At 39.4% G+C, this 22106-nt stretch overlaps 1 protein-coding gene across 14 annotated transcripts in view; it reads left to right on the top strand.

Moving 5' to 3' along the window:
- Positions 1-22106, top strand: part of aebp2 (AE binding protein 2) — an 81643-nt gene that overhangs the window by 38564 nt on the left and 20973 nt on the right. For 6 of the 14 annotated variants that reach the window (XR_011882973.1, XM_072241702.1, XM_072241705.1 and 3 more), the window contains exon 6: positions 13896-13963. Coding sequence is in view for 10 of the 14 variants with exons in the window: in XM_072241702.1 (XP_072097803.1) it covers positions 13896-13963 (68 nt within the window). In the remaining 4 variants the exon portion in view is untranslated. Of the gene's footprint in view, positions 1-8430; positions 9458-12157; positions 12231-13161; positions 13838-13895; positions 13964-16054; positions 16188-22106 lie in introns of those variants that run through there. The other 8 variants (XR_011882971.1, XR_011882972.1, XM_072241710.1 and 5 more) reach the window with 6 other exon arrangements.

Genomic DNA, 22106 nt, shown 5'->3' on the forward strand with positions numbered 1-22106 from the left:
TAGTGTGTACGGGGTAACCTGCTAATTTTAAAAACACTGTCATGACGTGCCGGAACAAATGGTGACGACAGCGCCCGTTTCATTGCTTTCTTGAACGCGACCTGCAACACAACAACAATATCTGACAGTTGATGTGTAACATCCTAATGTAACATTGTATGGAATTACAAGGTAACACTGACGCAGACATGTTTTATACATTTAACAAGGTGCTTTATTAATGTATTCCTTGTGCAAACATTCAATAAATGCGATTGTCACTTTTGCTGAGTAACTCGTTTTATTGCACGTTAAATACAGCAGAATAATACCCAAAGACACAGCAAAAGTAAAAGCAAACAAATGAGGTAACAGTAAATTTTACTTTTGCCCAGTAACAAGCCTTATTGCATTTAGTTGTAACTGTCGTCCCTTTCATTGCTGAAGAGACTATGGCTGTAGGAAATGTTTCTGGACAAATGCGCACCAAGTATACCGTTTCCTCTTTGCTTGTTTTCTGTGTGTCCTGCGCATGCCCAGTAGGAGGAGATTCACCCAAATACCCATTTTAATGTGGACAGAGGTATTTTCAAAAACGCCTGGTGTGGACGCCTAATGTGTTTACGCGAAACCAGTGTTTTCAAAATTATCTGGTCTAGTGTGGACATAGCCTAAGTTTAGAAGGGCGGCTTGACCTAGGCAGTGTGTCTGTGGTTTTATAGTTTTGACTTTTTCTCAATGGACTGCTCTGAGCTCCAAGGTATGTTCTGTACCTTTTGAGATTGGTGCTTCTCAATTATTTCTCTGACTTGTCTTCCAATGCTCTTTTGTCTTCATTTTGGTTTTGTCTGTTGAAAATCTGCCATACTGTTGGACCTTACAAAGAGATGGGGTATTTACAGTATTCCTGTGAATTCATTTAAAGTAGGTGATCCTCCAATTTCCTACATCAACAAATTAGATGAGTTGGTAATGTAATATATTGCTATTGAGAAAAGTTAGTGTAGTAATGACTAAGGGAATGAATACGTTTTCAGCCTCTCAATTTTGGTTTTTTGAACTTTAGGAAATTGTTGGCGTGTTTTAGAACTTTTGATTTGACATGCACAGTGTTTTGTAGGTTAGCTCAATATTACTTTAAATTTAGAAAAATGGGTAGTAAAATGTGAGAATAGTTGTGGGGACTGAATACTACCTAAGAGCAAGTTCCTTCTAGTAACCTTCCTCCCACTGATGTTAGTCTCGCAAGCCTCTAATTCCCTGGTTTGTCATTGCAGCCAGTATTAAATGAAGAAACAGCATTAACCACTCTTCATTCTGCTGATACAGCTTCTAAGAAGATAGAAAGTTCTCTTCCAGGGTCCCAGAAACATCTATCTTAGCATTCCAGTGTGCTAGGATGCATTTGATCATGGCCTGAGTATTTATCCACCTTTATTTGTCACCAAACTTCCACACCCATTATGTAATGTCAATGTATTTCATGATGTCACTGTTCTCTTGCTGAATTCCTAGGCTTCCACAATGATCATAAATGAGAAGTATTCATTTAAGAACTCGCCCATCTCCTAAGAATTTCTTGATTTTTCTCAATTGTGTCTCTCCCCCCCCCCCCCCCCCGCCTCCCCCACTTTGCTAAATGGCAGTTCATTTGCCAAATCAGCTTGTGGAGTAAATTGAGCCCTGTGAAGTCTATTTTGTAGTAACATGGGATAACACAAAATGACATGTAAACTGTCAATATATCTCAGCATACGCTGTGTGAAATAGAGTAATGTTTGGAACACTGATAGTGCAAGATAGTTGATTCTGGCAGCTTTCATAATATTTAGGCATTTTGAACCACCTAAAAGCTTTTGAGTAAATCCAAATTTTTAAAATATTTCAATGCTAAAGAAAGGAACTATACTTTGAACAAAACACTACATGTTTCATTTAAAAGCAGCTCAGTTGGCTTTGTGGGTGGTTTATGATTTGGAATTCACTGTCTTGTGGGATGCTGGAAAGAGGCTATACATTTTCAAAAGGGAGCATGGTAAGACCTTGAGAGACAGAAAGAATGGGAGTGACAGCACTCTGCTGAAGCTTTAAACACTTAATAGGCTAAGTTACTCCTTCCATTATTGTAATATTTTATGATTTTATGGTTGCATTGGTCAGACAAGTAAATTTTGATTTGACTTTATTGAACTATATGTATATTGCTAGAAGTTGCACATGATGAAATTTTGATATTGTGCCCCAGCCACTAGTTCACACACAGCTTTAAATTCAGTTTGTCAAAAGAACCTAGTTGTGTTGCTATATACTCTGAGGTAAGTCTGGACTTTGATGTATATTCAATATATTTGAAGGTGCCATTTGCATTGTTGAGCTTACTAAGTCTGCTACTCTCAAAACGAAAATTTGCAGGCTGACCTTTGAAAGGAATTATTAAAATGTGTAATGCTTAGTGACGATATTGTGAAGCACAGGAGATATTAAAATTATGAGATGATTCATAGTGATTTTAGTGTCGGCTCATGAGAGGAGTAATAAGAAAAAATTCAATCGTCAAGTTTCTTAGGAGCCGACGAGCTACTTACCTAGGTACCTATAGAGTAGATTTCTACTTTGAATTTTGGGGAGATCTCAATTCATTTAATAGTCAAAATTTAAAAAAATACTACAGATGTTTAATATCAATGAATTAAATATTGACAATCAATTTCTGTGAAGTTCAGTTGAAAATTAAGATCCTTTTCCAGAGGCATGCATCTTCATTTTGGGAACTGAACTTTCACAACCATTTAATTAAAAATATTTGTCTTTAATAAAGCATAGTGGCCTATTTGCTACACTTTCACTGTCACTTTCTTTTCTAGTCTTTACTTTATCTCCAAAATATACATAGTTTTGTGAAGGTACATAATAAACATATCTCCCTCAAGTTATTGATTAAAATAGTGGTTGAGGTTTAAGCTGGCATCATTGTCGAATTCCTAATTAAATATGACCAACCTGAAAGTCTGGAAGTTCCTGGTTTAGTAGCTGAAGGAGCACACAGTAGTCCTCATCGACAGGTCAACAGTGGAAAGGCTGAGCAGTTTCAAGTTCCTGTCAACATCTCTGAAGGTCTGTCCAGGGTCCAATATATTAATGCAATTCCAAAGAAAGCGTGACAGCAGCTTGATTTTTAATAAGATTTTGAAGAGCCAAAGATCTCTAAAATTTCTATAGGTGTACAGTAACGAGTATTCTAACTGGTTGCATCACCATCTGGTATGGATGGCCATTGCACAGGATCGGAAAAATCTGAAGAAAGTTGTAAGCTTAGCAACAATCATCATGGGCAGCAGCCTTCACAGCATCCAGGACACCTTCAAAATGCTTTGCCTCAAGAAGTAACATCCAACATCAAGGACCCCATCACCCAGGCCATGTCTTCTCATCACTGCCATCAAGGAGGAGTTGCAGGAGCCTGAAGACACACGTAAAGTGAAAATTTGGCAAGATCATTTAAGAAAATTAATTCACAAGATTTACAAGGCGTTCTATTTTTCTCCTCTTTGTTAAATGATACAACATTTCTACAAAGTGTGTGAGTAACATGTCATGCCTTCATCTTGTGAGGTGTTTCATGATCATTCTTCAGTTTGGGGCCATTTTACAGCTCTGAAAGCTTTCCTATAAAAGTTGAAAAATTAGTCATTCTTTTGACCTTCATTTAGTTACTTTGAGAAAATTAATTGGGTGCCATCTAGTGGTGGTGTGAATCAAGCTGCTGCCTTTGAGGATTAATCAGCATTCTGGAAAAGAGCCAGGAATCCAATAATGCTTAATTTGTGTGTTGTGTGAGTGAAAGGCACTTCATTTTGTTAAACCAATTTTTGTTTTTTTTATATAAAGCTTGTAATAACACCCCTCTTTTCAATCTAATTCCACCTAACAACTTATGAAGTTCTGTACTTATTTTCTGAAGGGGTTGTTTGCCATCTGTTGCTTTTTCCATTGCTTTCTGACTAACTCAGTAGAAAATGGTATTAAATTGTCAGTCTTTTTGGCGAACAGGTGCAGAGAAAGTCACTGCTGTGGTTAAGAGATTGGAGGGATGTAGAAACAAACTAGAAATTATTGAGCTAGGTATCTGCCACACAACATCTCTAATGGTGCCCTAGGTGTGACAAGTATCTTACTGAAATTTTGAACTGCACAATTTTGTAAAGCCTTTGTATGAAAGAGTTAGTGCTGTCTTTGAGGTGTCAGTTCAAGTGCTGTGTTTAACTGGGTGCACAGACTTTTATTTAGAGCTACAAACAAATACACCAGGTTCAGGTTAATTGGGCCATCGGTTAATCGGGGCAGCTGCTTTTTTGGGACAACTCTTCAAGAACAAAATCTAATCCAAAAAATAACTGGGACTCCTTTCGCAAACAAGAGAAAATCTGCAGCTGCTGGATATCTGTGTGTGAGAGAGAGAGAGAGAGAGACACACACACACACACACACACCACCCACCCCTGGAGGAACTTAGCAGGGAAACCCAGGGTTTCGGCCCAAAACACTAACTGTACTCTTTTTCCTAGATGTTGCCTGGCCTGCTGAGTCCTTCCAGCATTTTATGTGTGGGACTCCCTTTGTTTATTTGGGACACTGGCGCTTAATTGGGACAGGAGACTGTTGCCAAACAGTTTCTAACTAGCGTCAGTTGTGTACACTTGTATGGCCATTAGACATTACACTCCGCTTAGAGCGAACTGTTTTAAATAGTGTCAATTGCATGTGTTGTGTTCAAAAGCCAGTGATTTTTGTCATCAGCATTTGGCAAGAAATAAACAGACAATTTAGAACTATTTTGCTCAGTGCAGCTTCAAGCATTCGGGTTTGGAGATGCCGGAAACGACTAGGAGTACAAATGAAACTATTTCATTACCTCAACGTGTTTGGAACTATGGATGATCATCTGGAATGTTACAGTGAAAATGAAGATTTTGAGGATATAATTGTCGAAAGCATTTGATGATCTGCACTGGTTTTGTTAATTTAGTTATCAAAAGAACAAGACAGCATACCCTAGATGAACTCCTCCATTGTTAACTATTAGGTACTAATAGAGTTTTATGGTACTGTGTTGGTAGTGTTCAAGCTTGTTCTGTATTTCATTTAAATACATAATTTGTTACTCAGGTAAAGAGTACTTTGTGAGTTTATACATTTTTAGCTATTTTCATGAGACTTCAGCTAACTGAGGCAGCTTCTTAATTGTACCAAAATGTACTGGTGAAATCCAAAATCCACTGTATATTGTGAATGTAAATTCTTAAAATTAAACAATGTTAACTTGTCATGAAAATATCTTCAATTCCACTCAAAACACCCCCTCCCCGCCCTCCATCTGTATTTTTTTAATGTCTGAGTTTGAACCTTAGCTTTGATGTGAACTGCCCACTACCACTTGGATATTGAGTTGGAGTCTGTGCATCATTGTTCCCTTTAATACATTTAATATCACCCACTACACAAAATAGCTCATAATGAAGAAGTGGTGGAGAAAGGGGAAGCAATTGCAGCTGATAATGCTGCTGAAACTCAGAAGAAAAATTGTTGCAGAGGAAGGAGAATTCCATAAATGTTGCCATAAGCTCTGCTTTGATAGTTGGTACTTCATTCATTGCTCTAGTTTCTCCCCATGTAGCCAGTACTTCAATTTGGCTTTGTTTAAAATTCCTTCCAAAGTAGTGCTATCTGTGTAACCTGTCCAGAAATTCAGAGATGTGTGTTTATTCTGGTATTGTGTGCTAGCTACTATTGGTGGGCAGCATCTTCAGCCCTGAAATTTTCTGAGCCGAACCTTGGTCTTAAACTTATCCTCCGAGGTTCTCCTTAACCCTCTTCTCATTTAGGGATTTAAATGAGCAAGCATGACTGATGTTGTCACTAAACGAACCAGCTATTAGTCAGGGAGCAATTGATATTCTGCAGGAGGTAATCATTAACACTCTGCTTATTGAAACTGAATATAACTTGCCTGATATCAAATGACAAAGTAACTGAAGCACATGCAAGACCAACGGAAATCTACATGACTGATTCTGGCTGAACTCTGTCAATATACACTTTATCACTGTCCCAGCAGGATAAGGTTGTGAGTCCATCTATTCATGTAAGCCTTCAGAATGGATACAAATGGTTCCATTTTAATATCAGAGAATGTATACCATATACAACCTGAAATTCTTGCTCTTCGCAGACATCCACAAAAACAGAAAAGCACCTAAAGAATAAATTACAGAAGCAATAGAACCCTAGAGACCCCTCTCCCCCCTCCCATGCACCAGCAGGGACAAAGTTATCAGCCTCAACCATCCCCCCACCCATTCAGCAGAAAGTGTCAGCACCCACCACTCACCAAACGAGCAATAGCAAAGCCTCCAAAGAGAGACCATGATCTGCAGTCACCAAAAACTATTGTTTATCTAACGGTTCAACATGCCACAGGTGCACTGTCTGTCTGTCTGTGTCCATGTGTCTGTCTGTCTCTCCCTCCCTCTCTCCCCCCCCCCCAAACAAGGAACAGAGAGATGTCACCCATTTTGCAACGAAGAGGAGACTCTCAAACAATTGCTTTATGGTGTTACAATATGCCATGTCGCTTTTTATTCTGAGATCCTCCAACTCAAGAATTGGCAGCAAAGTCCCCCCCCCCCATTGTGAGTGAGAGAGACCACTTGAGAATTCAGAGACGTATGTCAGCTGTTTCCACTGCTGCAATCTTCTAATGTTCCTTCTCCCACGATGCCTCAGCAGGCGTCTCCAGCCTGAAATCGGCCATTCACAGGACCACACCTTGGTGGCCTTGCATTCTTCCAGGCTGCTCCTGGATTTGTCAGAAAAAAGGCCAGTCATTGAGCTCTAGATGCGAGAAATCAGCTGCCATTTGAGAGCTGTAGTTTGAGTGTAACTGCAGATGATGCAGAATCCCAGCCACCTTGAAAAGGAGGAAAGGGACATGTAAGAAAGGAATTTAAGCTGTCTCCGTAGATGAGCTCGAAGAAACAGCCAGTTGGCACCATCTTAGCTCCACCACAGACAATGTATTTCAAACTTATGCACTTCCAGAAAGTAAAACCGGGATGAAACTCTAATCCTTGTACAATTTTTGGCCTGACAAAAAGCATTTTGCAGTCAACCAAGAACATCATAGTGAAATTTAAGGAACCTTTGGCAATTTATGGCTTGTTCACTAATTCAGCAATGGAATGTTTGCTCGTACGGGTCATCTGAAACATTCTGTTCAACAATGGAGTAAGTAGTGATGTCATTATGATCTTTCTGCATAGGGATTCCACATGTGTGTGATATTAAGATTGCCACAAGATATTAAGTTGCTGGAAAACAAAGACAAGATTAGCAACCTACAGTTTGTGATCTTGATCATCATCACTGTCCCTGAAATGCATATCTGAGCTTGTCAGCCTGTTGGGTAGGAACCATTCCTGTACTGCTTGTGATGACTTGGACTTTGGAATCCATGTCAAAATTTATTACTTTTATTCAGCAATACAACGTGGAGTGGGCACTACCAGGCCTTCAAGCTGCTGCAAATGGTTGTGTTATAAATATGAAGCTTATAAATGTGAAATGCCAGTGAGTCAAATGATTGAATTGCCAAAGTAATTACAACTTTCATATGAGATGCATTTGTAGATGCAGTAGTCAGCAAACAAATCCTGAAGCTTGCTAGAGAATGCCCAATGTGAACAAAATACTGGATGGAAGTAAGCTAAGAAGTGTCATCTCTCATACCTATCTTTCATATCCATCTGTCCTTGACATGTTTCCAGCATGTATAGTAAATCTATACAAAAACTAGATAGCTTGCTGAGCCACATTTACATAGAAACCTGATCTGTAAAGTGAGCTGGTATACCAAGTATCTATAGTGCCCATTATGGCCAGGTCCTCTCACCCAAGATATCAAATTAGCAATAAGGAAAACTTGAAGTTGGATATTTTTTTGAAAGTTTTAAAAATTCATATTTGATGCTTTGTTGTTTGTCCCTGGTGTAGTGACAAACTTGCTTTCCATTCCATCAGCAGGGTAGCACTGTGGTAAAGCTTATAGTATTACTGCTGCATAACTCCAGTAGCCCAGGTTTAATCCTGATCTTTTGTGCTGTCAGTGTGGTTTGTATGCTTTCTGCCGTTTCTTCTCATTTCACAATGAGGTGTTATTTAAGTTAATTAGCTATTGTTCTATAAAGTCACAATACTGTATGTGAGAATGGCTGAGATGCAGCAAAATGCATGCAGTACACATCTTGCAAAAACAGCATGACTACAAGTAATTGTGCAGCTTAGAGTATTCTCTTTTGCTGAGTATTCTTCAGTTCAAAGTGCAAACTGCCCTGAAAGGCCACTTGTTTATGGAACCAAATCAGTTAACACTATTCTGTTTATCTTTGAACCCAGAAGATAACTATAAAGGAAGATGTTTCGAATAGTTCTGGGTGGCGGGGTGAAGATATGCCTCCACCGAAGGAGGTGTAAGGTGCTGCTCCTTCCATCCACTAGCCTGCAAGTCACAGGTCATATGAGCAGCTGGTGCATATCACAAGTCCTGGTTATGTGACCACTGATGCCAGCCAGACAACCTCTGAAGACTATTGATACAGGTGTCCCCCGCTTTTGGAACATTCGCTTTACGAAACCTCACTGTTGCGAAAGACCTACATTAGTACCCTGTTTTCGCTTTCAGAAGGTGTTTTCACTGTTACGAAAAAAATCAGTGCGCGATAAAAGGCAGCGCGCACCCTGAGCAGCCGCTCTCCCCGGGATTCGGAACTGCATCCTAGCCGGCATTGCTTAAATACATGCCTGTGAGCAACCGTTTAAAAGAGCTCGTAAGGGTGTTACACTTAGCATAAAACTAGACATAATTAAGCGTTTCGATCGTGGTGAACAAAGCAAGGACAGTGAGTTTGGCTTATGGAAACTGACAAACATGCTTTTGAAGAGGTTTTGGCATCCCATGACCAAGAACTGATAGATGAAGAGCTGATGCAATTGGAAGAAGAAAGGATAACAATCGAAACCGAATGCAGTAGCGAACTGAACGTGAAGCAACTGTGTGAGATTTTCGCTGCAATGACAAAGTACGACTTTAATTTTGAAAGGGTACGTAGGTTTAGGGGATATTTGCAGGATGGTGTGAGTCCTTACAAAGAACTGTATGATAGAAAAATGCATGAGGCTCAGCAGTCAGGCAAGCCTTCCACAGCAGATGACGAACCTCGACCTTCGACATCGAGGCAGGCAGTCATAGGAGAAGATGAGCTGCCTGCTCTAATGGAAACAAACGACGAGATGACACCCCACTACCCCACTGTCCCACCACCCCGTGGTTCGCGGAGAATGCAGCGGTACTGATGCAAGAATTTAAGAGCTGAGGACATAAAGAGCGGTTTGGCTCTGAAAAAGCTGTTTGTCATCTTGAAAGGTATGTTATGTTCTTTCTGCAGATTTGTCCATAAATTATTTTGCAACTTAAAACTCCAAGCTGCTGCTCAGCAAAAATCGAAGATGAAAACTTATTTTTACTTTGACTTGAAGATAAAACTGATGCTGGATGTATTTTGAAGAGAGCATTGTTGGTGCGGATTGCTTTTGTTTGTCACAGTTACTCCCAGTGTGCTGAGCAATTGCTTTTGGCAGCATGTGCAAACTCCTATATCTATTCTGAATGGTTTGGCTAATATTTGATATGTGGTGTTGTAAACATTACATTTGATAGCAATATAGATTATCAATTGAAATGAGCCTGTGCACAGTCAGTAGTGAGATGACATCTCACCATACACTGCCATTGGTTCTCGTTGAAGTTGATGAGGAAATGTTATGCTTTAAATTTTTACTTAACATCTCTTGTCATGTTCTACATTGATCTGCAATACCTTCTATATTCCTGTAACAGCTATTTTCTTACATTACCAAATGGTGAACTATAGAAATGAGTGAATTATAACCTTTAGCTGCCTGAGAATTTGTTTCAGCCAGAAATCTGTTCATTTGTCCACAAGATGGCAACCCACTCCCAATCTTTAATAAACATGTTTCAAAATATTCTCCAGTTGTAGTACTTTGCATTCAGTAATATAATTCAAGAGCTCCTGAAAAAAATTGAAATTGCACCCTTGGTCTCAGGATATCCAAAACCAAGCTGCAGATACTAGAAATATAAAATAAAAACAAAATTTTGGAAATACAATCTGAGGCATTGCCCTTGTCTGTCTTCTATCACATGTGACCTGACTTGAGTATTTGCAGCACTTTCTAGATATCCAACATCTCTGGCAGGCCAGAAGCTGGTATAAATCAAGAGGTATAGATAGTGTGTGTGTGTGTGTGTGTGTGTGTGTGTGTCTCTGAGTGTCTGAGATTTGTTGCAAATTACAGCATGAGTATATCCAGTACTCTCCCCGTATCCACCGAAGGGCTAGTGACAGAAAAATTACTAAAAATAAGTTTAGAGGTAACCAAGGGATAGATGTGGAATTCTGCAGCAAGTTGCTAAAACAAGAATGGAGTAGAAATGAGAAATTTAGCTGATTTCATTATATTAAATGGAACTTCTCTTGGAGTTGAGTACAGCTAAGGTTCTAAAGCTTGGTTTCAGTTTTATTGCTCAGATAATGGACTTGATGATTGGAGTTGAAACTATGGTTTTAAGGAAATTTATACTTGTTTCATGCTGAATATCAGGCAACCGAATAATATTAGGGGTGTTGAGTTTCACACAGTTGGTGAAGTTGGAGGAAATGAGAGCAAGGAAGCTGGGAGTTGCCATTTGGGACTCTGATGAAAAGAATGTTCTTCAATCATCTGTGGTGAAATTCTTGAGGCTAGTCATTATTCAGGGAGCTGTCAGGAGCAGTCTGCTTAATTAGGAAGTTATATGGCACAGCCAAATGGCCGTACAACCAACGTAGGAGCACTGCTACTCCTATTTTAATGATTCCGTTATGAATTGTCAGCAATTCAGATTTGGACCCAATGACTTGTCATGTGGTCCAGGCATATCTGCTCAGTAGCTATATCACATGGACCTTTGAGAGAGTTGTGCTGAGGGCTGTATATGTGTATACCCATGGTGTAACGAATGGTTATGATGAGTTTCCTGCTCAACAGTGCTATATTTTGCTGCAGCACAACTTTTTAGTGAAGTAGTTGGGATTTACCAGTACGCTCGCACCTCATGGACATAGGCAATGTCAATTGCATTCCATACATTGCTTAAGTTGAGCCTCTTAATAATTTAAACTCCATTCTCCACTCTGGGGAAACCCCAGAAAATAATTGGTCAGTAGAGTCAAAATACTCTTACTTCTTGTGTAGGCAGACTGGCTGGCATTGGTGAGGGCACAGCCATTATACTTAGAAAGGTTACACCCTCAATTTGATGCATGTTGGGATTAATTCATGCCACAGTCAGTAGTGATGACTGTTGAGGATATTAGGTGGTTAGATCAGGCTGGTGCCAGTGCCCTTATCATTGATATCACTTGGACATGTTTATGGTATTGTTTGTTTAGAGGAACATATTACTTACAGCCTATGATCACCTGGAGATAAAATGAAAGATAAATCTATTGCAGGTGGGGGATTGGTGGTAGAGGAGGAGTGTGGATCAACTTTAAGAAGGTTTAAGAGATAAATATGATACATTTTTGAATATTTGGCGCCCTTATTTACAAAAGATAGGATGGCATATTTAGTTGCTCCGATAATAAAGATGTTGGTCCCCTGGGGAAAGTAATAAATAAATATACTAAATTTATTTTGAATCCCATGGAGCATGTGGAAACCTTCCAATATCCAGGCAGTTCTTTTTTATTCCTTTTTTCCCCCTTTTTTTTCAGGTAGGGGTACACATCGGGGAGGAAGGGTTAAGGGGAGGGGGGAGAGTAGATATCATTCTATGTAATCACATAAAAATTATATTAAAAAAACTTTAAGAAGGTTAAATGGGGAAATGTCTTTTTTTTAAAAAAAGAAATTGGTACAGGTAACAGAAGGGATTGTTTGCTGCTCTATTTTATTTAATTAGAGCAGACCAACTGCAGATAAGTTAATGAATGGATTTTTTGGTAATTGTAGGCTACTTAATTGGTATGTTTTTTTTAAATTGTCATATTTACAGAGATACAGAGCAAAGGCCACACCAAGCCTTGTGTCCAGGAACGATGCTTTCTGTGTGCATCAATTAAAAACTGGTAAGGCTTGATAAGGACATGCAAAATTTTTTTAGCCTCTTGAGGAAGTTGAAGTATTGGTCAATTTTCTTGACCATGACCTCTATGTGGTTGAACCAGGGCAGGATATTTGTGATGTTCACTCCAAGGACCATGAAGCACTCACCCTCAAAACCATTTTTGTTGACAGGAGCATGTGCAGTGCCCCATCCTGAAGTCAATGACTAGCTCTTTTGTTTTGCTGACATTAAGGGAATGGTTGTTGTCATCTCACTAAGTTCTGTATCTCCTTCCTGTAGTCCATGACACAGTTATTTGAGATGAAGTCTAATATAAGGCACTTGAATTTTGGAGCAATAATTAATCAGTTTTTCCACAAGGCATTAAATTATTTTTTGAAGTAGAACTTTATTTTTCCAAAATAATTTCAACAGACTTTTGAGCTTTGCATTCCATTATATGGAATAGGAAAGGAAAGGTACATCACATCTGGAGTTTCTCCGGTTAGTGAACGATTTCCCGCCACGCCTCTCTGGCGTAGTGGGGGACCACGTACGAGACAAGTTACAGCAGTGGTTTGCCATTCAGACCCACTAATTTGGCTAAAATATAATCTGTAATTATACATAGATATTTGCACTGCCTTTTCCAAATTGATGTATTTCTATGCGAAGATCACGTAACGTATGTATGGTATAGCATTGCTTCTGGCCATGTATTAGGAAATGAACAATCTCAGATTCTCATATTGAGAATTTTACACTTGAATGTTTACTTTAATAAATAATCTTGTTAATATTGCACATGGAAACCTGGGGATGAAAATGTATTTTATTCACTGACAGTATTGTTTTGAGAGCTTTTTGATGTTGTACTTGATCATAGATAATGTTGTATGCATGAATTTAATTGTGTGCAATAAATGTTAGACTTGGTTGTGTTTTTTTTCCAGGACACCATTGTGGCCCACAGTCACCCACACTGGACTCAGTGGGAACAGCTAAACACCAGTGGTTCAATTGAAATGCATCATCCACAATCAGCACTGTTCTACAGCAGTCTACTGATTGCTGCTTCCAATTATGCAATTCTGAACAAAATTGTGATAATCCATTTTTCGCTATGTTAAAAATCATTTGTTGTTTTGTTGTTGTATCCAACAATGACAGGACACCTTTGCAGGAGAGTTTTTAAAGTGGAAAAGTTGTTCCATACTTCAAACTTTGAAGTCTAAGTCTAGTGGTATGAGTGGTTGTCACAAACTGGGGTTTTGAAAATCATTAATGCATTGAAATTCTAATGACGTAATCTGTATTGCGTGATATTTTGTGGGCACACTCCATAACTGTCATTAAATCACCTTTGTTTGCCTGATTTCAATCACTAAATGGATACGATAGTGAGCAATACACTCATCATGGATGCTTAGAGTGTATTAATGTGAGCACTGGGAGATTTAGGAAAGTATTCTTTCTTGGGCATTGTTGGTGTCAAATATTGTTGCCTTGCAAACAGAAGTTCACACCACACAGGCTTGAGTCATATCAGCACTATTCTCTTGAGATTGAGCTTGAAATGGAGATGTCAATTGGGTTTATTTTGGGTTATCTTAGTCTTGTGGACCTTTGTTGTCTCATTATGAAATTACATTGGCTGTTTCCCAGACTACTAAATTGTGTTTTTCAGGTAATAGCGAGGAGGAAAGAGGATTCTGGAAAAGTTAAAGTGCTGCTTCACTGGACACCAGAAGACATGTAAGTTATCGAACTACCATATTTTTGATTGAAAACTTGTGTATTCGTATGTATATTTATACTAGTTTAATTAAGACTTCTGTGGAGGGGAGTCATATTACTGTAAACACCTTAAGACAAAAGAAAGTGATCCTTTGTGAGGTACAGCTATAACTAAGCTTTAAGGCATGGGGGTAGAAAGGACAGGGGATCTACGCTCATGAGTTAGTAATGCAAATAAACATTACACCCATAGGAATGGTCGCTGATAGTTATGTTTCCTTTGTAGTAATGGGGTCAAGAATAACATACAAGAATCAGCAAATATTTAGGGGGGACATGTACAACCATACATGGTGGTTTATTTTGGTACTAATTATAAAAGTCAAAAGAACAACGAGGTCTTGTTCTTTTGCAAGGAAATGGATAGTACAAACTCCATTTCCAGAAAAGTTGGGATAATTTCCAAAATGCAATAAAAACAAAAATCTGTGATATGTTAATTCACGTGAACCTTTATTTAACTGACAGAAGTACAAAGAAAAGATTTTCAATAGTTTTACTGACCAACTTAATTGTATTTTGTAAATATACACAAATTTAGAATTTGATGGCTGCAACACACTCAACAAAAGTTGGGACAGAGTTAAAATAAGATTGAAAAGTGCACAGAATATTCAAGTAACACCAGTTTGGAAGACTCCACATTAAGCAGGCTAATTGGAAGCAGGTGAGGTATCATGACTGGGTATAAAAGTAGCGTCCATCAAAGGCTCAGTCGTTGTAAGCAAGGATGGGTCGTGGCTCACCCCTTTGTGCCAAAATTCGTGAGGGAATTGTTAGTTCAAAAGGAACATTTCTCAACACAAGATTGCAGAGAATTTAGGTCTTTCAACATCTACAGTACATAATATTGTGAAAAGATTCAGAGAATTCAGAGACATCTCAGTGCGTAAAGGGCAAGGTCGGAAACCACTGTTGAATGCGCGTGATCTTCGAGCCCTCGGGCGGCACTGCCTAAGAAACCGTCACACTACTGTGACAATTATAGCCACCTGGGCTCAGGAGTACTTCGGAAAACCATTGTCACTCAACACAGTCCGTCGCTGCATCCAGAAATGCATCTTGAAACTATTACGCAAGGGGGAAGCCATACATCAGCTCTATGCAGAAACGCCGGTGATTTCTCTGGGCCCGAGCTCATCTCAGATGGACCGAAAGACTGTGGAACCGTGTGCTGTGGTCAGATGAGTCCACATTTCGGAAAAAACAGACGTCGAGTTCTCCGTGCCAAAGATGAAAACGACCATCCAGATTGTTATCAGCGAAAGATGCAAAAGCCAGCATCTGTGATGGTATGGGGGTGCATCAGTGCCCACGGCATGGGTGAGTTACATGTATATGAAGGTACCATTGACACTGAGGAGTATATTAGGATTTTAGAGCGACATATGTTGCCATCAAGGCGACGTCTCTTCCCAGGACGTCCATGCTTATTTCAGCAGGACATTGCTAGACCACATTCTGCACGGGCTACAACAGCGTGGCTTTGTAGGCACAGAGTGCATGTGCTTGACTGGCCTGCTGCCAGTCCAGATCTATCTCCTATTGAAAATATATGGCGCATCACGAAGAGGAGAATCAGACAACGGAGACCACAGACTGTTGAGTAGCTGAAGTCTTATATCAAGCAAGAATGGACAAAATTTCCAATTGCAAATCTACTACAATTAGTATCCTCAGTTCCAAAACGATTAAAAAGTTTTAATAAAAGGAAAGGTGATGTAACACAATGGTAAACATGACTCTGTCCCAACTTTTGTTGAGTGTGTTGCAGCCATCAAATTCTAAATTTGTGTATGTTTACAAAATACAATTAAGTTGGTCAGCAAAACGATTGAAAATCTTTTCTTTGTACTTTTGTCAGTTAAATAAAGGTTCACGTGAATTAACATATCACAGATTTTTGTTTTTATTGCATTTTGGAAAATATCCCAACTTTTCTGGAAATGGGGTTTGTATTTAAAAAATAGAACCTCAAGTGTAGTCATGCTACTCGGCCTTGGACCACAACAGCAATGCCTACTTCAGGCTGTTCTTTATTGATTACAGCTTGGCATTCGACACAATCATCTCCTCAGTACTAATCAACAAACCTCAAAACCTGGGTCTCTGTATATCTGCAGCGAGAACTTTGATTTCCTCATCGGGAGATGGCAGTCAGTGTTGATTAGAAATAAAATCTCCTCGTTGACATTTGACAAAGGTACATCTCATGGATGAATGCTCAGCCCATTGCTCTACTCTCTTTAAACTCATGAATGTTGGCTAGGCACAGTTCAAATACCATTGATAAATTTGCCAATGAGACCAATGTTGTTGGCAGAATCTTGGGTGGTGACGAGGAGGCATACAGGAGGCGAGATAGATCAACTGGTTGAGTGGTGTCGTAACAACAACCTTGCACTACCAGCAAGGCGAAGGAATTGATTGTGATCTTCAAGAAGGAAAAGTCGGGAGAAAATATGCCAGTCCTTATTGACGAGCTAGTAGTGGAAAAAGTGAGCTACTTCAAGTTCCCAGGTGTCAGCATCTTGGGTGAACTATCTTGAGCCCAACAATATCCAATCACAAAGAAGGCAAACTAGCAGCTGCACTTCATTAGGAGTTTGAGGAGACATGGTATGTCACCAAAGACCAACAAATTCCTACAGATGTACCATGGAAAGTATTCTGACTGGTTTGATAACACCTGGTATGGACACTCCAATGTACAGGATCGAAAGAGGCTACAGAGGGTTGTACGCTCAGCCAGCTCAATCCACCATTGAGAACATCTTCAAAAAGCATGCCGCAAGAAGGTGACATCCATTCTTGAGGACCCTCACTATCAACTATCAGGGCATGCCCTCTTGTTGCTACCATTAAGAAGGAGCAACAGGAACCTGAAGATGCATACTCAATATTTTAGGAACAGCTTCTGCCTCTGCACTATCAGATTTTTGAACAGTCCATGAACACTGCCTCACTAGCCCTTATTCCATTTTTGTCCTATTTATTTATTACTTCCTATTTTAATTCACACTAATTTTTCATGTCTTGCTCTGTACTGCTGCCATAAAACCACAGATTTCACAACCAATGTCAGTGATTTATAAACCAGATTGTGATTCTGAGAATATTCCTGGTACTAGGGGTTGGTGCAGATAAGAATACATCAAGAAGAAATTTTTTTTGATGATGGGACCCATTCTGAGGGAAGCAAGGCCTTGTTTGGGATCTTTTGTGGTAAGGAGATCCTCTTTCAAGGGGATATTATACTATATGCTATCTATATCTCAGCAGTTAAATAGGAACCTGGCATTAATTTCACATGAAAGGTAAAGTAAACAAATCTACAAAGCAGCAAAAAGGTATTTGGGACAGAGGAAAGGAAACAAAATAAGAGTTGGGCTCTTTAGTTTGTTTTAATCAAATGCAGGTGGTGAAGAAGGCTTTGGTATGCTTGCCTTCACAGGTTTTGGCATTAATATAGAAGATGGGGCATTCTGTTGTAACTTTACAACACATCAGTTAGACATCACATGGAGTGTTATGTGCATTTCTGATCACCACACTGTAGAAAGGATGTGTTTGTGTTGGTGGGGTATGTACAGAGGAGATTCACCATCATTCAGATTGGATGGTTTTGATTCTGGGAAGCAGTTGGGTCAGCTCGTGTGAAGGAGGCTGAGGGGGGTTACAAGGTCGAGGTATGTAAAATTGCAAGAGATATTGAATCTTTACTGTGGTAGGGGTATGAAAACATGAAGGTACTGATTTAAGGTGGGAGGAAAGAGTTCTGCAGGTGATTTGATTTTTTAAAAAAATTTTTTTGATAATCTGGATCCTTCTGATGGAGGATTTGCTGAAATTAGATAGTCACAAGTTTTAAGAGACATTTAGACAAGTACTTAAATTAGCAAGGGATATAGACCTATTATGGCCAAGTGGGATTAGTGTAGGTGGCAAGAAGGTGGAAATGGTGAGGGATTAAAGGACCTGTTTTTACTGTAAAGTGTTATGCACAGATGTTTCTGGCTGATAGTATCTCAGGTTTTTCCGAGTATAGCCATAATGATTAATAAAACTTACAGCTGTGAGGGATGAAACACTAGAATAATCAACATTTTACGCCATTTATATTGAAGCCATGAACAATGGGGCAGTCAAGAAAGCCTGTAGGTAAATTTCTGAGGAGAGAAAATACAGGTTTGAGAGGCTAGTGCAGAATTTACAGGAGCCTTAGCAGAGGTATTTAAAACGTCCTTAGCCACAAATGTTGTGCCAGAGGATTGGAGGATAGCTGGTGTTGTTCCATTGTTTAAGAGACTCTTGGGAATAAGCCAGGAAATTATAGACCAGTGAGCCGATGTCAGTGGTGGTTAAGTTATTGAAAGGTATTCTAAGGGGCCAGGTATAACCATTTGGATAGACAATGACTGATTAGGGATAGTCAGTATAGCTTTTTTTTGTAGTAGATTGCGTCTAACCAATCTTAGAGTTTTATGAGGAAGTTAGCAGGAAAGTTGATACAGGAATAGCAGTAAGTGTTGTCTACATGGACTTTAGCAAGGCCTTTGACATGGTCCTGCATGGGGAAGTTGCTCAAGAAGGCTAAGTCACTGGGCATTCAGGATGGGGTAGTAAATTGAATTAGATAATTAGCTTTGTGGGTGAAGCCAGAGAGCGGTAATAAATTGTTGTGCCTCTGATTGGAGGCCTGTGACAATTGATGTGCCATAGGGATCAGTGCTGGGTCCGCTGTTTGTTATCTATATCATTGATCTGGATGATGTGGTAAACTGGATCAGCATATTTGTGGATGGTATCAAGATTGGGGATGTAGTGGACAGTGAGGAAGACTATTAAAGCTTCAAACAACAGGAATTCTGCAGATGCTGGAAATTCAAGCAACACACATAAAAGTTGATGGTGAACGCAGCAGGCCAGGCAACATCTCTAGGTCAGGACGAAGGGCCTCGGCCTGAAACGTCGACTGCACCTCTTCCTAGAGATGCTGCCTGGCCTGCTGCATTCACCAGCAACTTTTATGTGTGTTACTATTAAAGCTTGCAGTGCGATCTGGGCCAGCTGGAAAAAATAGGCTGAAAAATAGCAGTTAGAATTTAATGCTGAAAAGTATGAGGTATTGCACTTTGGGAGGACAAACCATGAATTGCATGGTGAGTGGTAGGATACTGAGGAGTGTGGTAGAACAGAGGGATATGAGCATATAGATCCATAATTCCTTGAAAATGGTGTCACAGGTAGATAGGGTTGTAAAGAGAGCTTTTGGCACATTGATCTTCATAAATCAAAATATTGAATAGAGGATTTGTATTGAAGTTGTTTAAGACGTTGGTGAGGCCAAATTCGGAGTATTCTGAGCAGTTCTGGTCACCTACCTACAGGAAAAGTATCAATAAGATTGAAAGAGTGCAGAGAAAATCTGCAAGGATGTTGCTAGAACTTGACCTGAGTTATAGGGAAAGGTTGAATAGGTTAGAGGTTTATTCCCTGGAGCATAGGAGAATGAGGGGCGATTTGTTAGAGGTATGCAAAATTACAAAGCATATAGATGGAGTAAAGGCAAGCAAGCTTTTTCCACTGAGGTTTGGGTGAGACTAGATCTGGAGGCTATGGGTGAAAGGTGAAATGTTTAGGGGAAACATGGCGGGGGGTGGATCTACACTCAGGGTGGTGAGTGTGGAATAAGCTGCCTTGGAAGTGGTGGATGCGGGTTGCATTTCAACATTTAAGAAAAATTTGGATGGATACGTGGATGGGAAGGTTATGGAGGGCTATAGTCTGGATGCAGGTCAATGGGACTAGCAGCACAACAGTTTAGCACACAGACCGAATAGCCTGTTTCTGTGCTGTAGTGTTCTATGACTAGGTAGTAACAATGTTAGTGATCCTAAAATTAGCTAAGCAGTTTAAAAAAAAAACGTGTGGGCAGAATAAATAACTCAAAGTGCACTAAAACTGTTTCATTTGGCAAGTTGCAAGCTCAGTGAGAAGGGACTGCATTGGGTGCATATGAACCTGGGCAAGTGGAGAGTGACAGTAGGGGTTAACTTGATGGGCTTGTATGCAATAAAAGAGCAGATTAAGAGATATAGCGTCCTTTAAAAGTAAATCCATCACAAGGCCTCAACATGTCAGCTAGAAAGGAAATGGAGACAACTCTGAATAGTGTTTTTCAAACTTCTGATGGGAAAACTGTAATCAGATTCCATGTTGCTATGTTTTCACCTGAGACTTCTATGCAGAAGGCATGATTTTCAGTTGTAGGTAATGAAAATGCAGGCAATTTGACATGGAGGAATGAAGTCATTGACTAAAGGAGGATATCAGTTAACAGGTTAAAAGTTGAGTTAGATTTATTAAAGTATCCAAAACTGAGTGTCTTGGAGTGAACAGAATAGTTGTTTCTTTGGACGGAAATTGTTTTAAGGGAAGTTAAAATACTTTCATGCAAAAGATTGCTGAGAATGGATCTAATTGCCTGATGGTGGAGGCAGAATCCCTCATCACTTTAAACAGATGACTGAGTCATAATGCTAAAGCTATAGGCTGAGAAACGGATCAAAATCAGGTTTATTATCACTGTCGTGAAGTTTGTTTTGCTGCAACACCGTTGTGTAAGATATAAAATTTGTTGTAGCGTGGATGAAATCACTGGAGAGACAGAGTCACTGGTAGATACAAAGCAGCTTCTTTATTCGACACAACAAGCAGGCATCATACGGACAGAGTTGCTTTCCGCAGAAAGATTTGCTAGCTCAATGTGGGCTCGATATTTATATTGCGAAACACAAAGGCAATTGCTACTTAAAAAGTTGTAGACAATGCTTCCTATTGAAGCTACAGACAAAATATCACACCATCCTTCTGGTGCCAACATGTCTGGGTTGGTATCCATAGCCTTTAGGAATGCAAGTGTAGTCTACGATACATTTATTTGGCATTTCGCGTGCTAACATAGAAGACAATTAATATTTATAATATGTAGATAATACTGTCTTTGAAACTACAGCATCAAGTCAAACTACGGCGCCAGAAGCATCTGGTAATCGCACCTTTTTAGGAAGCGCACTTTTATGGACTCAATCCACAGTACTTTGTCAAATAGAAGTCTGATGGCCAAAGTCATTTAAATGTAAACAAATCATCTACCTAAAATATTCACTCTAACAAAATTATTACAAGTTACAAAAGTAAATACATAGTACATAAATAGAATGATCTAAAGCAGGGCTTGCCGACCTTTGTATGCCATGGAGCAAGGTAAAGAACTCCTGAAAAAGAGTTCAATTTTTGTCGGCAGTGTACGCATTGGGTTGGTTGGCTGTTTCCTCTAGTTCTGCATGAAATTGCTGGCACTTAAGAATATTAAGTCAGTTTTTCTTTTATTTACTGAAGCAACTGCAGTATCTTGTGATTGGAAGTTTCCTTTAGACAGGTGCTATCTAGGTATTACTCACAGAATGCTGGACAAACTCAGCAGGCCAGGCAGCATCTATGGGGGAAAGAAGTATAGTTGGCTTTTTGGGCTGAGACCCTTCGGCAGACCCTTTGTACTTTTTTCTGTAGTTGCTGCCTGTCCGACTGAGTTCCTCCAGCATTTTGTGTATGTGGCTTGGATTTCCAGCATCTGCATATTTTCTCTTGATTGGTATCTGGGTATGTTTGTATTACAATTACTGTTCCTGATCTGTTTGTCAACACATTGAGTCATAAATATTACAATTTGTCTCTGAGCTGAGTTTTCATCTGTCATTGAAATTTCCTACTTACACGACTGTACTTTTCTCCTCTTCCTACATACCACTTGATTTTCAGGCCAAGTTATTGATATTAGGAATGGATTACAAGTTGGTCTCTAATCATTTGCCACCCTTAAACTTAAGCATAACAAAAGCTTGCTTTCTGTTCTAACCACATCTTTTGTCAAGGAATATTTTAAGTTGAAATGTAAGTCGCAGTTGCAACAAGTATTCTTTGTTCAGTTAAACATTCTAATTGTAGAAGATTTTATTCAAACTCCATGCAACACAGGAAAATAATGGTTACTATGTAGAAGACTATTATAAAAGACGAATTTAAAATTCGCTTTTCA

Source organism: Mobula birostris, chromosome 23, assembly GCF_030028105.1.
Source record: "Mobula birostris isolate sMobBir1 chromosome 23, sMobBir1.hap1, whole genome shotgun sequence".
Lineage (NCBI taxonomy): Eukaryota > Metazoa > Chordata > Chondrichthyes > Myliobatiformes > Myliobatidae > Mobula > Mobula birostris.